The sequence below is a fragment of the Mus caroli genome, unplaced genomic scaffold, assembly GCF_978045245.1.
Source record: "Mus caroli unplaced genomic scaffold, Mus_caroli_1 scaffold_6, whole genome shotgun sequence".
Classification (NCBI taxonomy): Eukaryota; Metazoa; Chordata; class Mammalia; order Rodentia; family Muridae; genus Mus; species Mus caroli.
In genome coordinates, this window is record NW_028227261.1 from 22,080,001 (window position 1) to 22,097,729 (window position 17,729).

Genomic DNA, 17,729 nt, shown 5'->3' on the forward strand with positions numbered 1-17,729 from the left:
GGTGCTTGTGGCCCATGGTGGAGAAGGAGGCCTGCCCTGGAAGTGGAAACTTCAAGAAGCAGGAGCGCAGAGGTCTTTTCTGGGAGTCAAGGAGAATTGTCCCAGAATGTCAACCTGAATGGAATTTGTTTGCCCGGCTGGACAAATTCAGACCAAAGCCCTGGTCTTCTCTGTTTTTGTTACCTTCCTACACAGGGAACACAGATGGTTTCCTTCAGCCTCATCAGCTCAGAGGTGGAGATGAACTGTGTGCCCAGAAGCCACACTGAGTGGTCCATACCTAAGCTACCTGACTCTCTGCTTCAGACACTGCCGGGAGATCCTGGAACTTGGGTTGATGTTGTAATAACAGGGAACTTTGGGGGACCTTGACATGGGGGGGGATGAATTCTGCACTTGCAAAAGATGTGAACTTGGAGGCTGAGAAGAAAGCCCACGGCAGGCAGAACCCCCACCAAGGATGTTCTGGATTCGGCCAGCCTGCGGTCTCATTGTTGAGTCGATAAAGGAATTTCAGTTAAGGTTTAGAGCCATAAAGTGGCAAGTTTGCCCTTGGGCCATGCAGGCCTACAAGAGCAGAGGACAGGGTGGTGAGATGCCACACTTGACTGGGACCCAGTTGTGTCACTTCCGGTTTGAGGAAAGGGAGTGGGAGATGAGGAGAAACTCAGGTATTCTCAGCAGCTTGGAGAGGCTCCTAGTTGACAAGAAACGAGGGATCAGGGGCCTCAGCCTAGCTATCTGAGTGAGTTCATAATTCCATTCTGTCCTGGCTGTCTATGGTGAGACCTGGGTGGAGGGACAATGGAGCACCTTGGATCTCTTGCTTGGAAAAGGCAGTCTGGCCTATCTGGTAAGTTCCAGGTCAGTAAGAGATCCTACGTGGAAAAAAAAATACAAAAAAAAAAAAAAACCCAAAAAACAAAAAACAAAAAAACACCCAAACAAAACAAAACAAAAAAACAGGTGGGATGTGCCTGAGGGATGACCCTGCAAGCACACATGCATACATGTGCACACATGAACACATATTCACACATATTAACACACACGATTTGTTTTGATGTTCTCACTCAGCCTCTTCATAAAAAGGGTGTGTGTGTGTGTGCGCGTGCGCGCGCGCGTGTATGTATATATGTATATGTGTGAGTGCCAGAAGAGGCGTCAAATCCCCTAGAACTGGAGTTGTGAACCGCCTGACATGGGTACGGGGAACCAAAGGCTGGTTCTCTGCAAGAATAGCAAGCGCTTCTTCAGCCTCGGGACTTACCGTCAAAAAGGTATTCCAGGTACTGGGACTCCACCCGTGGGGACCTGCCATGTGCGGAAGCTGCCTGTACTCGTCCTTTGAACTTGGAGTACAGGTCCAGTTTCTTCAGGCACATCATGGGACACACCAGAGCCTTGATACCTGCACAATGCCCCACTGGTCGCCAACCGGTCTTGGTATAGCTGGGGTTGGGGGGCAACAGAAGAGGGTGAGTCACGGTTAGAGGGCCGCCCAAATATAAACCCCACCCTTCTGCCAGATGCCATTGGTCCATCTGCCTGTCCATCTGCTCAGCCACGCAGCCATTGGCAGAGAAGTGTGGAGTCCTGCCTCTCCTCTCGATAACTCTGGATCCTTTAGTAGGGCATTTCCCCCTCAAACTCAGTTTCCATCTGCAGGTCTCCTCACAAGGCTTTCGTGGAACCACCATCACTAATCTTAGTGGATATTTTCTGTTGACTTCCTCAGGCATCAGTAGTTCACCTATTGTATGCCAGAGGCCATGTTTGGTGTTGAGCGGATGTCAGAGGGGAATCCATAGGGCTTCATGGGACTGCAGCATCCTCAGGATATGGAAGTCAAAGAACGAATCTATATCCAGGCATTATTCCAGGTACCAACGAATCAGCAAAGCACAACAAATGAGCTCCTGCCTCCCCAAGGTACTCGTAGCTGATGGGAGGGAACAAGGGACAATCGTCGCGCCCACAAGACGAACCCTGTGGCTAGTAGATGCAGTGATAAAATGATAAAAACAGAGTCACCACTTTCAAAGGGAGGCTCAAAAAAGGCCAGAGAGATGGAATTCCCCAGTGAGAAAGAAGAGGAAACTGGGTGATGGACATGGAGTGGGAGAGTAAGAGAACCAAGGCCTGGGATGGCGTGCTGGGTAGTTTTTGTTTACTTAATACAAGCTAGGATCACCCAGGAAGAGGGAACTTCAATGGAGAAAATGCCTCCATCAGATTGTCCCCTAGACAAAGGGCATTTTCCTAACCGTTGATTGATACAGGAGAGAAAAGCCCACTGTGGGCGGCGCCACTCCTCAGCAAGTGGCCGCCCTAGGTTGTATAAGAAAGCGAATTGAACAAGCAATGAAGTTCAGGCCAGTAAGCAGCACTCCTCCACGATCTCTGCTTCAGTTCCTGCTTCCAGGTTCCTGTCCCAACTTCCCTCAATGATCAACTGAGATCTGGACATGTAAGCCAAAAATATCCTTTCCTTCTTAAGTTGCTTTTGTTCATGATGTTTATCGCAGCAATGGAAAGAAAGCACACTGGGACAGATGAGAAGGAGTTGGGCATACCCAGAGAGATGCCAGAAGGCCAGAGAGCCAAAGCCCAAAGGGAGGATGAGGCCCAGTAGATAGGGAATAAGGGGGTCTGGGAGGTGGTGTCATGTCAGGTCTCAGTTAGGATGTGAATTTATCCCAAGTGTGATGGGAAGCCACTAGGCACTTAATGGAGACTTAATGTGTTCCTCCAAACAAATGTTGGAACTGAAACCCAATTTTCTGGTTATTACATCATAGAGACAACATGGTTAGTAAAGATGGCTTCAGAGAGCTGCTCGGATGCTCCGTCTCGTTCTCACGTGAGGTCATAGGGTTGGCCTCTCTGCCACGTGAGGAAGGCACAGTGAGAAGGCATAATCTTAGGTCCTTCTTCAGGCACCAGATCTGCTAGTGTCCTGACCTGGGCTCCGTAGACCCCAGGAATGAGAAAGAGATAGTTACCACCTCTAAGTCACCCAGACTCTGCTGGAGCACCATCAACAGGCTAAGGTCCACTGATGTGATTTAACTTATCATTTTAAGAGTTTATCCGTGGAGTTGGGAAGCTGGCTCCACAGGTAAAGGTGCTTGCCACACAACCCTGGCCACCTACGTGCTATCCCTGGAACTCATGTAAAGATGGAAGTAGAGGCTGGGCATGGGGTACAGGACTTGAATCACAGCACACATGCAGGCTGATGATCTCTGTGAGTTTGAGGCCAACCTGATCCACATAGAAAGTCTCAGGCCAGCCAAGACAAAAACAATGAGACTCTGTCTCTAAAACAGAAGCGAAACAAAAACCAAATGGGCAGTTGGGAAGGTGGTAGCGGGCTCCTTTAATCTTGGGGAAGGAGCCCCATTTCAACAGATAAAATAAATGTAGGCTTCTGATCTCAAAAAAAAAGGAGCTCCGTCTCAAACGGATAACAATACTTGTTTAAGATTACTTTAATTGTTGTCAGTTGTGTTAATTATCAAAATACAGGTAGTTGTAGGTTTGGTGGTTATGGCATTACAAATCCTCTGTGAGAGGGGTCAAAATAAATCAGGCCTAAAGGAAAAGGAGGCTGTTAAGTTGAATCAATCTATATTTTTGGTGATTTTTTTTTTTTGAGTTGCTATTTTGGGAAAGAGGCTCTGTGTTTGTATTAGCAGGAGAGAAGGAAAGGCTTTGGATCACTTCCAAAGTAATATGGATCAGATATGATAGTAATATGGATCAGATATGATAGTAATATGGATCAGATATGATAGTAATATGGATCAGATATGATAGTAATATGGATCGGATGTGATAGGGGAGACCCACTAAGGATCGTGACCATAGGAAGAAAAGAAAAAAATCAAGAAGACCAAACAGGACAGGCAACCTGTTATGCTGATCCCTCCACAGGGGAGCACCCTGAAACTGGCTTCGACATAAAGGTGACTCTAGCCAAAACTTCAGTTAAAATTAGCCGGTAAACCTTGTTGGTTACCGAATCCTTAAGATCCATCATGGCATCCTTCACATGGCAAGAGCGAAGATTTATTACAATTGGCTATCGATCAAACTGACTCATAAAAAACACAGATGCCTTTCACCTGCTCAAACAAAGAGTGACATTTTATCTTTAACTGACCTGTGCACTTTGCACAATTCATACAAATAACTCTATAATTCTAAAAATTTGGTTCTAAGATTCATATTTTGCAGAATGAAACACCGAGATGCAGCTCTGACAGGTTTCCTCCTCAGGGATGCTGAAATGACCTGTTTGTCCAGCTCCATTCGTTCCTCCTGCGGCTGTCTCCAGAGACTTGCTCCCAGAACAGCTTCAGGTCTAGCTTCTGGTTCCCAATGACCTCGGTTTATCCAGCCTTTCAGACAGGATGCTAAAGCTAGCTTTCTTAAGTCTAACCAACTTTCCCAGCTTTTCTAACCCTCCCTACCCCTTAAAAATTAAATATATATTCATCACCCCTATTCAGCCGGAAGAAGCCGTGGAGAGTCGTCATCCTTATTCCTTGGTTTTGGGTATCTGGTTATGGTTATTTTATAAATTATAGATAGTTGTCATTTTAAGGGATAATTTGGAAATGATTATCATTTTGGACAGAGAGGAAACTAAAGAGAGAGCTTAGACTGGGGATTTCTGTTTCCTTTCCTTCCCTCCATCCTTTCTTTCGTAGGGAAAGGGAAGGGGGTTGAGAGGAGAAAGGGATAGAGCAATATTATAAGAAATGGGATGGATTACTAAGTCTACTCTTACACAAAACATTTTATAGCTGTAATCTTACATTGGAAGAAATCTCTAAATTTTGATGCAGAATTGAAGTTATATTTTCTTACATTGGTACAGAATTTATAAATTGATACATGTTTAAAGTCTTCATTGGTATAAATCCTTGTGTGTTGATACAAATTTAAATTTAATTTTGTCACTCTTAGATAGGCATTGTGCCAATGCAACACATAGGAGAATACAAGGCTCAGACCCAGTCCTTCTCTAGCTGCTATTACAAACCGTTTAGGGGGATTAAGTAGTGCAAGTTAAGGGCCAGATAGTAAACTTCTGGAAATATTAAATTCTGATTTAATTATTATAAAATGTTTTCAATATTATTCAAATAGTAAATAGCTAAGAGTAGTCAAGGTTTAACAGTTCAGATATACTAGATAGATAGATAGATAGATAGATAGATAGATAGCCTACAGCAGCATCACAGATCCACAGAACATGGCATTTGCAATCATCTCATTTATTAATAGATCTCCTGACTAGGAGACATGCCTGCTCCTGACAGTACCCCTTTCACAGTTCAAAGAAGATACTGGGCATTGTAACCTCCACATGGAGATGCTCCAGTTGTGGCAAGGTAACATGGGCAAGAATTGCCCCAATTCATCTGCAGACGAAAAATACTGTCCAGGAAAGGACACAAGATGCGGGATCGACAGCTTAGCTCTGCCAAGACAGTGTAAGCTGGTCCTTCAGAATAATTCTTGCTTCACTTAAGGTTTGTCAGATGATCCAGACCAGAAGGCTGAAGAAAAATGCTCCAGCCGGGCGTGGTGGCGCACGCCTTTAATCCCAGTACTCGGGAGGCAGAGGCAGGCGAATTTCTGAGTTCGAGGCCAGCCTGGTCTACAAAGTGAGTTCCAGGACAGTCAGGGTTATACAGAGAAACCCTGTCTCGAAAAAAAAGAAAGGAAGAAAGAAAGAAAGAAAGAAAGAAAGAAAGAAGGAAGGAAGGAAGGAAGGAAGGAAGGAAGGAAGGAAAGAAAGAAAGAAAGAAAGAAAGAAAGAAAGAAAGAAAGAAAGAAAGAAAGAAAGAAAGAAAGATGCTCCAATGTTATGAGGAATATAGGGGGTCTGTCCAGGCAGTCTCTACAAATTGTTTAAGTTTTAGAAACTATGTTTTTGTGCTTCCTATATATTCAAGTAATATTTAATTCATTCTCAGATCTCTGATGGGGTTGAAGACTAGTTATAGTCTCAAAATCAAACTTAAGTTGTTTAACATTAAAAAAGATGATCTAGATTTGAAAAGATTTTTTCAGATAATAATGCAAGTTAAAATCAAAACATAGTTCAGGTATAGAATTGTAAACTCTTAAGTTAGGGTAGAAGATAGGGTAATTTATCTAAACTGCCAAATATGATAGACTGGACATTGTAAGTGTATATCATATTTTACAATTTACATAATTGTTATAATTGTGTTCAATGTACATCTGAGAGATAAGAGCCTTTTAACTGGTCAAAAAGGGGTAAATGTAGTGGGTTTGGTCTACTGCTGCTTGAATTAAGTTAATTTGGGTTCCCCAAATTGCACGAGAATCCACACATCCATATGTAAGACACTGAGGGACCCCGCCCCCAGTTGGTTTTGATTGGTAAATAAAGTTGCCAGCAGCCAATGGCTGGGCAGAGCAGACAGAGGTGGGACTTTTAGGATTTCTGGGCAAGGGACCAAGGAAGGAGAAGGGGATCCGCCATGCAGGGAGAAGGAAAGACACCATGCCTGAGAAGGTGCGAGGCAGAGAGCATGGCCACCATGTAGGAGCTGGAGCAGCCTCAAGAGGGCTGCCTGACTGGGTCCGGAGCAGCAAAGGGAATATAGATTGTTATAAGTAATGATTTGGGAATATCAGAGGGAGATGGATTTTCATGTGGAGGTTAGGAAGTGGCCAGCCATTGAGCTGTTTTAGGCATATCAAAATGTAAAGGCTGCGTGTGTGTGTATTTCATTCAGGAACCCAGAACATTGGGGTGGGTAGCATGGAGCACCACAGCTGCTAGGATCAATTTGAGTAGCTTAATTGGGTACTACACCACCACCACCACCATCCCACCCACACACACACTTTCTTGTTTTGCTTTTGTTTTGTTTTGTTTTTGAGACAGGGTTTCTCTGTGTAGCCCTGGCTGTCCTTAACTCAGTCTGTAGACCAGGTTGGCCTTGAACTCATAGAGATCTGCCTGCCTCTGTCTCCTGAGTGCTGGGATTAAAGGTCTGTGCCACCCCACTGCTTGGCTTATTTTTGTTGTTGTTGTTGTTTTTTTTTTTCTTTTTGAGATAGAAATAACTATGTAGACCATGCTAACCTTGAACTCACAATGATCTACCTGCCTCTGCCTCCTAAGTGCTGGGATTAAAGGCATATGTCATCAATCTCAAGCAAGAAATCTCTAACAAGAACATCTGTAAAATAAAAAATCTTACTGGAGGCTGCCTCACCAGGATTGACTGGCATCTGTCACTCTCCTGACTTTCCCTCTGGGAATGGCTATGTATCTCTCACCCCTGTGCTGCCGTTTCAGTGTAGAGGAACATGACTTCCTGTGGTTTCTGAGGTCCACTGAGAGAGAGTACTTTTGTCTCGGTGTGAGTCATAGTCTAAGTCACACCCGCCCCTGATTTAGATAATGGATGAAACTTTGAACTTACAGCGAACGCCGGAGTAAGGAAAGACCTTTGGGATTATTGAGACACCAGTGGATGCCTTTGTCTGTGAGAACATGAGTTTGGGGGAATAATGAAAGAGTGTGTAACAGCCATTGCAAACTGATACACACCCCAAACCTGGAAACAGCTCAAAAATTCACTGAGGGTAAAATGGAGAAACACAAAAAAGTCCATTCAGGACTGGAATACTACTCAGTAGTGAAGAAGAAAATGAATGGACACTTGTGATGTGGGTGGATTCCAGAAAGGTGGTCATTAAATCAGCCAGGTACAAAAGGGGGTGCACTACACAAACCCATTTCCTGTTTGGGGAACAGGACTTTATGCAAATGGCTAAGAAAATTTTCCTGAAATAAAAAGACCAGGAACCAGGACTTACTAGAGACTGTGAGCACCTGAAGATGCCAGCTCAGAATCAGTGACAGACGTCAGCACAGCCTTGCAAAATTAGCAGAGCCGAGCAGTGGCTCTCAACCTGTGGGTCTCGACCCTTTGGAGGGAGCAAATCGAAAGACCCTTTCATAGGGTTGCCTAAGACACACATATTTACATTACGATTCATAACAGTGGCAAAATTACAGTTATGAAGTAGCAACAGAGATAATTGTACGGTTGGGGGTCACCACCACCACATGAGGAACTGTATTGAACATGAGGGGCTGTAGCACTAGGAAGGCTGGGATACACTGTTCTAGAGCAAAAACACGTAGTGCAGACCGTCCTTTAGACAGAGTTTAGGATGAAGGAAATGAGTAGTGAGTAATTCTAGGTTCTTCAAAGGCTACCCTCTCCCATGGCTGTGACAACTAAGGCTGTAGCATAAACACCGTCAACAGGAGACATTTAGCACAAATCCCAAAGAATCAAACTTAGGTGGAAAGTGGCAGGTTGGATGAATGCATCAGTCATTCTAACTGAACAAGTACACACGTGCATGTCCATGATCGACCCCGCTGTTGGCCACAAAGACCTAAAAAAAATCATCAGCTTGGTAGAGGCCAGCGCAGCCACAACACAGAATCTGATCTTTAAAACCTTCTGCTGGGTGGTTGTGTGGCTCAGTGGTCCCGAGCTTGCCTAACATGCATGAGGCTCCTGGGTTTGACTCCCACCACTAGAAGGAAGGAAGGGGAGGGGAGGGGAGGGGAGGGGAGGGGAGGGGAGGGGAGGGGAGGGGAGGGGAGGGGAGGGGAGGGGAGGGGAGAGGAGGGAAGAAGAAATGAAAGAAGGATTTGAGATGGGCTTCACTTTTTGGATTCCTCCAGCCTAGTAGTAGCAGCCTGGGCTTCCAAGGTCATAAGGAACCCAGTAGCTCTGTCCAGCTCAATGACTGGGCTCTACGGGGAGCAGGACCAGACCTTTGGCCACTTCTTCACCCTCACCCATTGGCTAGAACAATCTTTTTGGTGGGTTGAGTGAAAAATGTCCCTCCTTAGCTCAGGTCTTTGAGCATTTGGGCCCCAGTCGGTGGCGCTCTTTGGGGAGGTGGCACCGCCTTGCTGGTGGAAGGACATCACTGGGGTGGGGCTTTAAAAGTTTCTAGCCTCTCTTCACATTCTGTTGAAGCTGTCATCTTACAGCTTCCTATTCCAGCCCCTTGCCACCATGCTTCCTCCACTGTGGGCTCTGGACCTACGCGCTGAAATAAACCCTTTCTTCCATAAGTCGCCTTGGTTGTGGTGTTTTTATCACAGCAACAGAAGAGTGACTAATATGAACACCAGGTATTTCCGTCCCCTGGTGACTTGGCCCTTCCCGCTCCACTCAGGCGCTACTCCAACTCTCCACAGAGACTCACCCTATCTCCAGCAAGCCTGTGGCTCTCCATCCAGTCTCTCTCCCACCGCCTCTAACCTCCACCCAAAGCCCCTCCTCCCTCGCGTTGTAAAGTGAATAAGAAAAAAGCTCCCCCTCCCCGCATGGACTAGACACAAGCCCCTTTCAGTGACCCAGAGAACTTCTGGATGCTGACCACATGGAATGCAAATAGCCCAGGGAAGCCCCTCCATCTTTACTCACTCCTCCATCTCCCCACCCACTCCTCCGTCTCCCCACCCACTCCTCCGTCTCCCCACCCGCCAGCACAGAGGCTCCCCTATACCTTTGGTAGGTCACAAAATAGGTCACATTCGGGGGGCTCCCAAGCCCCGGAAGCCATGTCAGGTAAACAGTGAAGTTCTGGGAGAAGAGTGTCACGTTTCTGGGTGGGGCTAGACGGGGCCTTCCTGTGGAAGAGAAGGAGGTCATAAACTTTACCTGGAGCTCTTGGCCAACCTTGGCACAGGTACAAATAGCTGAAGAATGAGAGGCATGACAGGTGTTCACTTCCTATGAGGAAGCAGCACCGGCCAGCTGCTGAATGGCAGCCCCTTCTCGTCCCCAGCCCTCAGTGTCCCATCTGTGCCACGAGAACTCTGGCACCTGGGGGTGGGTTCCACCCGATTGCCATGGGCCAGGAGCCAACGAATGGCCCCATACCGTTTCCTGAATTCCAAAGATTCTTGGAACAAGCATTCTGTTTTCCTTCTTATGTTTTTTAACTTTGAATTTATTATTAGTGAACGTGTGTGTGCATGTACATACATGTGTGTGCATGTCCATGTGTGTGTGTGCATGTGTGACACATATGTGTATGCCATGGTACATGTGTCGAGGTCTTCCCGGTGAGCCTAATGCCTGCCAATCATACGAGAGCCACGGAAGACTTGCCAGGATAAGACTTCTGTAAGGAGCACCTGGTTGTGGACTGGACAACTGGGTCCTAGGCGCTCTGCCAGGCACAAGTAGCATCCTATGTGTCCTGGTTTCAACTTGAAATGCCTCCCACAGACTCGTGGTTTGAATGGTTGACCCGAAGCTCTAAGCTGCCATTTTGAAAGCCGTGGAGCCCATAGGAGGTGGGACCTGACTGGTGGGATAGGGGTGAGCCTTTGAGCATTATATCCAAGCCCTTGATCCAGCCCACTCTCTCTGCTTTGGGTCCAGCCCAGGCAAGCAACCCTCACCACACATTCCAGCTTCTGTAGTGTAAAGCCACGCTGCCTTGCCTTTCTCAGCACACTGGGCCCTAGACCCTCTGAAACCCTGAGTCCCAACCTATCTTTCCTCCAGCAATGAAAAGGGAATTAATTCACTGTGAAAACCACCACGGTCAGCTCCCTGACAGTGCCTGCTAAAGACCAGGATGGATGGACACTCTGCCATTCCCTCTTGCTGGAATTCTAGGTTACCCGTCCACCCTTTATCGAAACCTCCAAGAGGCTTCCCAGTATGGCCGTCCCTCTTTCCCATTCCTCCTCCTTTTCCAGTGGCTCTTCGGGGAACCCCGTGGTTTGCTCCCTGCTCTGAGCCTTTGCACACGGTGTTCCCGCCTTTGCACATGGTGTTCCCAACATCTGGCCATCCCCTTGGCTTCCCTCACACTCCTTTGATGGCATTGTCTTGCATTGTCTCTCTGTGACATGTTCCCTGGCTACCTTTGCTTGGTCTCTGCCTACTGCTTCTTTCTTTTTTCTTCCCCCTTCTCACTCCAGCCCCACTCGCTAGTTCTGGCCCAAAGATTTATTTATTATATGTAGGTAAACTGTCAATGTCTTCAGATGCACCAGAAGAAAGCATCAGATCTCATTACGGATGGTTGTGAGCCACCATATGGTTGCTGGGATTTGAACTCAGGACCTCTGGAAGAGCAGTCAGTGCTCTTAACCCCTGAGCCATCTCTCCAACCCTATTGCTTCTTTCTCAGATAACTAGCTATGTTACTAATTACCTCAGCTGCTTGCTCCATGCCCAGGCTTCCTACTGTCTCCTTGCCTTAAGAATAAAGTCCCCACCTCTTATCCAGGTGTTTGATGACTTGTCTGGGTAGCCTGACCACCTGTCTAACATCTTCTGCAGCTCCCCATAGGCTGGCGAAGCTGTGGGAACCATCATTTAGATGTCTTTTCTTAGGTTGCCTGGAGTTCACCATCTAACCTTTGAAAGATTCTACTCAAATGGCACTTCCTCCAGGTAGCTTACCTTGCTACTTCTAAGAGGCGACACTCATGACAGCTGAGCTGAGCTGAGCTGAGCACTTGTGAGGTTCTATGAGCTTCCCAGGAAAGGTGGGGAAACCAAGACCCTCTTAGATGCTCAAATCTAGATCAAGCCAACTGTCAGGTGTGAGCTCTGAGCTTACCTCCTCTTCTGGTTTCTCCTGGGGCTCAGTCTTAGTCTGTTTTTTTGTTTGTTTGTTTTTTGTTTTGTTTTTGTTTTTTTAGCAGGTTTGTTTTGGTCTCTCTGTGTATGTATCTGTGTAGTTCTGACCTGGGCTTCAGAGATCCACGTGCCTGTGCCTCCCTAGTGCTGGATTAAAGGCGTGCGCCACCACCTGCCTTAATCACCTTCTACATTTATTTATCGCGTGTGTGATGCACGCTATGGTGTATATGCGGAGGTAAAAGCTCACTTTGCAGACATTGGTTCTTTCCTTCTAACGTGTAGATTCGCCCATTGAATGTCAGCGACGCTTACCTTCAGAGCCATCTCGCCAGTCCCCTTTTGACTATGGTAGAGACAAACAGCTTACTCTATTTTAGGCTAGCTCAAATGTGCGGTACTCTCTTAACTCAGCCTCTTTGGGTATTAGGAATACACGCAGGAACAACCACACCTGGCCAGCTTTAACCCATGCTTCCTATCTTCCTCTGTGTACCAGGGAACAGAAGGAAATGACTCCATCCCCTGCCCCACGGGAGCTCATGGTCACAGGGAGAATTCAGTCACGTGGGTCACCATGGAGACCCATACATTTTTTTTAGGCACCAGGCAAGGTAAGCCCAAGTCTACATGATTCTCTCAGCTCAAGCCCACGCCAGGGGTGCCTCCTCATTTTTGACCCCAGATGTGGGTGTCTTTTTCTCTCCTGTCCTGTGCCCTGAAGGTGCATAATTGAGACACCACAGTTAAACTCAGCTTCCAGTTTGCCTAGCAAGAGGCCACTCTGTGCGTAAGCCCCTTAGTTTTAAGCCATCCGTGAGCCATCCATGAGCAGGACAGGCCCAAAGTTCGAGCTTGGCCACATGGGGAAAGTCACAGTTCAGAGTTGCCACACTTCACAGAGTCTTCAAGGGTTCCAGGGACTGGTATAGCACTGTATAAAATGTCATTCAGTCCTCAGGACAGACTACCCCTTGGGGCAGGTGTTACCCACAGCCATCATCAAAGAGACACTGGGCTCAGAGATCAATGTTAACTAAACCAGTTTGTGTCAGGGATGGAACATAATCCCGTGTCCCCCAAGACCCTCATTAACTCAAAAACACTGCTACAGAGCTGTGAGCTCGCTCAGGGCAGGGGCAGCACTGGTCATGGGCAAACCTAGGGCTCAGCCTTATTCCTCTGCCCTGTGTGTGCCCCTCTGGGGTACTTCTAAAGCAACCTATGAAGTGCTCTGAGCCTCAGTTTCCCTCACTTAAAAATGATGACTGTCTACGACTTAGAGCAGCTGGGTTGAAAATCTTAACGAGGACACAGTGGCCAGGACAAAGAAGCAACCAAAAATAATATGAACGTTTATGATGTTTATCGGTCTAAGAACCCTTCCGGCCCCTTTGACTGCGTCTAAGACTCTGAAGTATGCCCATGGCTTCCTCCCTGGGGAAGTTGATGAGTGGAAAATTGGGGTTCGGTGCTTGGGTCCTGGCCTCGGGTATTCTGTGCCCCAATGTCTTACCAGATGAAAGACAAAAGAGAGAAAACGCCCCGTTAAAGAGTCTCTTAGCAGGGACCAGATCAACCAGAGCTGGATCCCGGCAGCTCCTGTATGTCCCCTATTTAAAAGGGTCAATCAGGTATGCACTCTGGGATTCGGTCAACAAATAAAGTGAACGCTTTCCGGTGTCTGTGCCTGGATCTCCCGGCCCTGCCTGGAATAAGGAAACCGGGATCCTTTCGTCCAGAAAAGGCCGTCCAAGCTCAGGATTGTTTCACTCTGGGACCAAGCAAACCCGCGGCAAGTGTACAGAATCCCTGAGGCCCAACACCAAGTCCCCTCTCGGGACCTCCGGTGGGTGGCACATCTTCGCGGTCCCCGCGGTCCGTACTTACCTAGGGCACTCTGCAACAGGAACAGGAATAGGGGCACCCACCGGTCGGCCCGCCACATTTCGGTCCCCGGGTCCCCGCCGCTGGGGACCCGCCGCCCGCCGCAAGGCCCCTGGGCGGCAGGTGACAAGGGCGGCGGCCTAGGGAGGAGGAGCCTCCGGCGGTGCCACGGGTGGGGATTCACCTAGGGCTGCCCCTGTCGCCTGCCGTGGGTGGGGGCGGGGCTCTCAGTAACATTTTTTGTAAATCAGACAAGAAATCCAGTTCTGGGGTTCCGATGAGGAGTAATAGTCAGCACCTAGGGTAGAGTTCGAGGAGACCGACAAGACTCCCGTTTTGCAGGCGGAGCGGGGGGTGGCACCCAGCCTGTCTTGCGAGTTTCTTACCAAGTTTCTGCAGAAATTCCCGGCAGGCTTGTTACTCCCCGCCTACTTCGCGGTAAAAGCTTGGAGGAGGCTGTCCTAAAATGCAACGCGGTCTGTGTCGCTACTAACCAGAAAGGACATCGCTTCAGGCTTTGTTTTCTATCCTGGAGCAGGGGACACTTCATTCCACCACACAAACCATTCTAACTAGCCAAGTGGGAAACGCTGGTTTTGTAAACAGAATGGCCGAAACCTGAAACCTGCGGAACCACGGAAGGGGAAGCGGGTTCTTTCTAAATTACTCTCCTTATAGGTAGAGTCGGGACAAGGCTAGGACAACAACGTGTGTGTGTGTGTGTGTGTGTGTGTGTGTGTGTGTCCTTTTGTGTGTAAGGATTAAGGGTCGTGGACTTCATCTTCTGCATTTTGCCTGCACGGAGTGCGAATGGGGAGTTGGGGTGGATACCACATAGATACATTGATATCTCTATGGAATTGTTGCAGAATACATACAAGATAGAAAAAGAACAAAAGCGGAACTTTGGGAAAGCAGGCCATTAGCTAGGTTTCTCTTGATCTCCTGGGAGAGTCAATAGACAGCTTAGTTTCTGTCTGGGGACCTAACTTTAACTCGAGTTATTTTGATTTTTTTTTTTAAACTCTGCTCTGTTCAGGCCCAGCACAAGAAGTGTCTGGGATTTTTAAACTACATTCGAGAAGCACAAAAACACATCCTAAAATTATGAGCTTTTTAAGGTACAGTCCTGCAATCCCAACCCTGGGTTGATAGAGGTTGGGGGACCAGAAGTTCAAGGTTAACCTTGGCTATGTAAGAAATCAATCATTATGATCCATTTTCAGTATGAGGTGTGTTTAGGGCTCGTCAGAGATGGTGGAGGGGCTCTAGGCCCCTGTTTCCTCTGCCTAGCAGCTGGTGTCTGCTTCTCTAGGCATCGTCAGTGTCTTCTAGGGTTGAAAGTTACAGGTAGTCTGCCTGCCTGCAAGCTCACATATCAGAAAAGGAGAGGTTTGTGTCCTGTACCATTCAGATAAGGAATTCTGGAAGGGGACAATACTAAACAGCAGGTAGATTTTAGCTCCCTGAAGAATTCAGCCAATGGGAACCAAAGAGAGCCGAGAAATGAGATTAGGGGCATAAAAACCAGTTTTGTGTCACATTTGGTGCCCCAAACATGTTTGCCTTTTCTCTGGGCTGACTCTACTTTGCAAGTTCTCAACACAAACCGATTCTCTGCTGGGGCTCCACGACTCTTTTTTTTTTTTTTTTTTTTTTTTTTTTTTTTTTTTTTGGTTTTTCGAGACAGGGTTTCTCTGTATAGCCCGGGCTGTCCTGGAACTCACTTTGTAGACCAGGCTGGCCTCGAACTCAGAAATCCGCCTGCCTCTGCCTCCCGAGTGCTGGGATTAAAGGCGTGCGCCACCACGCCCGGCTCGCTCCACGACTCTTATTCTGAAATGAAGACCAAACGAATTCGTAGTCCCCAGGACTCTTATTTTGAAGTGAAGACCACTGCTTCTCCGCTTTATAGGGATCCAGTTGAGGCTAGCCTGATCTACTCAAGACTTTGTTTCAATTAAAACAAAAGGAGCAAAAAGCTGGATAAAGCTATGTCTTCCTAGACATCATAGAAAGAAATATCTAGACATCTCCCTCTACAGTAATGGCCATTATTTTGGAGTAAAGAGGATTTTTTTCTTTACATTTTTTCCCCAAGTAATGACTGTTTCTTATGAGCAGGTTAGTGGTGAAGTAAACAAAAGGCTAATTATAGAGACAAGAAGCGCAGCTAATTCCTTTCTTGTTATCTACTGCACTGTGCTCAGGTTCACGGCTGTATTCAACTTACATCATTCTCACGTGCTCCCTTGCTACTCAGAAAAACAAGTCTGGCTTTTGCTTGCTCTTCCACAGAAACTCAAACACTATCCCGGAGATGAGAACTCTAAAGACAGTAGTGAACTATTTCACTCAAAAGGCAATGCTAATTTATTGATTTCTATCTTTTTTTTTTTTTTTTTTTTTTTTGGTTTTTCGAGACAGGGTTTCTCTGTATAGCCCTGGCTGTCCTGGAACTCACTTTGTAGACCAGGCTAGCCTCGAACTCAGAAATCCGCCTGCCTCTGCCTCCCGAGTGCTGGGATTAAAGGCGTGCGCCACCACGCCCGGCTCTTCTATCTATTTTTTAATTCTCTCATATATTACATTCCCTGCCAATGTATCCATCTCCCCCCTTTCTGCCCAGTCCCTCCCTTCCACCTTCCCTCTCCCCCAGATCCACTCCTCCTCCATTTCCCTTCAGAAAAGGGCGGGCCTGCCAGGGATATCAACCAAACATGGTATATCAACTTGCAATAAGATTAGGCACCCCCTCTCATGTTAAGGATGGACAAGGGCCCCAAAAGTAGGCAAAAGAGTCAGAGATAGCTCCTGCTCCCACTGTTAGGAGTTCCACGAAAACATCGTTAGTAATATGTATACAAAAGACATAAGTCAGATCCACACACACTCCCTGATTGCCAGTTCAGTCTCTGTGAGCTCCTTTGAGCCCTAGATAATTGATTCTGTGTTCTCCTGGGGTCCTTCACCCCCTCTGGCTCCTACAGCCCCCACCCCTGTTCTGCTGGAGTCCCTGAGGTCTGCCTAACGCTTGGCTGTGGGTCTTTGCATCTGCTCCTGTCAATTGCTGGGCGAAGCTTCTCAGATGGTGATTCTGCCAGGCTGCAGTCTACAAGCAGAGAAGAGCAGGATTAGGCATCCTTTCATTGACTTTTTCTTCTACCTCAGCTCTCTGGGCATCCAGCCTCTGGTTCCTGGACTCCAGGCAGTGTCAGGTGTGGGCTCCCTCTGGTGGCTTGGGTCTCAAGTTCATTAGTTGGCGGATCCCAGAATTTCTTGGACTCTTTTATCCCAGCACATCTTGCAGGCAGGGGGAATTGTAGGTCGAAGGTTTTGTGGTTGGGTTGGTGTTCCAGTCCTTCCCTTGGAAGGCTTGGCTGGTTACAGAAAATGGCCAGTTCAGGCTTCACAGCCCCTATTACTAGGAGTCTTCACTAGGGTCACCCTTGTAGATTCCTGGGAATTCCCAGTGCACTAGGTTTCTACCTCACCCCCAAGTGTCCCCCAATTCCAGTCATCTCTCCCAGTTTTCTCTCTCTCTCCCCCCCCTCTCTCTCACCCCCCCCCATCTCTGCTCTTCCCATTCCCATGCCCCTCCGGTCCACCTGTGAAATCTATTTCCCCTTCCCAGGGAGATTCCTGTGTCCTCTTCTTGTTACTTAGTCTCTCTGGGTGTGTGGATTGTGGCACAATCGTCCTTTACAGCGAGTGTACACTTACCAGTGAGTGCATATCCCAATTATCTTTCTGGGTCTGAGTTTCCTCACTCAGTATGATATTTTTTCTAGTTCCATCTATTTGCCTGAAAATTTCATGGTTTTTTTTTTTAAACAGTTGAGTAATAATACTCCATTGTGTAAATGTACCACAATTTCTTCACCCATTCTTCCGTTGAGGAACATCTAGGTGATTTCCAGTTTCTGCCTGTTATGAATAAAGCTGTTTTGAACATAGTTGAGCAAGTGCCCTTGTGGTGGGATGGAGCATCCTTTGGATGTAAGCCCAGGAGTGGTATAACTGGATCTTGAGGTAGATCAAGTGCCAATTTTCTAAGAAACTGCCATATGGATTTCTAAGGTGGCTTTACATGCTTGCACTCCCACCAGCAATGGAGGAGTGTCCCCTTGCTTCATGTCCTTA

The 17,729-nt window shown here is 47.2% G+C and overlaps 1 protein-coding gene across 2 annotated transcripts in view; it reads right to left on the reverse strand.

The window, feature by feature from the left end:
- The window catches only part of Ifnlr1 (interferon lambda receptor 1), a 22,783-nt gene extending 8,842 nt beyond the window's left edge, over positions 1-13,941 (reverse strand). Inside the window, exons 1-4 of one of the 2 annotated variants that reach the window (XM_085838848.1) lie at positions 13,590-13,631; positions 9,601-9,724; positions 7,879-8,613; positions 1,271-1,452 (exon numbers count right to left, since the gene is read on the reverse strand). In XM_085838848.1, coding sequence (XP_085694974.1) covers positions 1,271-1,388 — 118 coding nt within the window. In that variant the 5' untranslated portion in view covers positions 1,389-1,452; positions 7,879-8,613; positions 9,601-9,724; positions 13,590-13,631. Of the gene's footprint in view, positions 1-1,270; positions 1,453-7,878; positions 8,614-9,600; positions 9,725-13,589 lie in introns of both variants that reach the window. The other variant, XM_021161523.3, reaches the window with a different exon arrangement.
- Between the last annotated feature and the right edge of the window lie 3,788 nt (positions 13,942-17,729).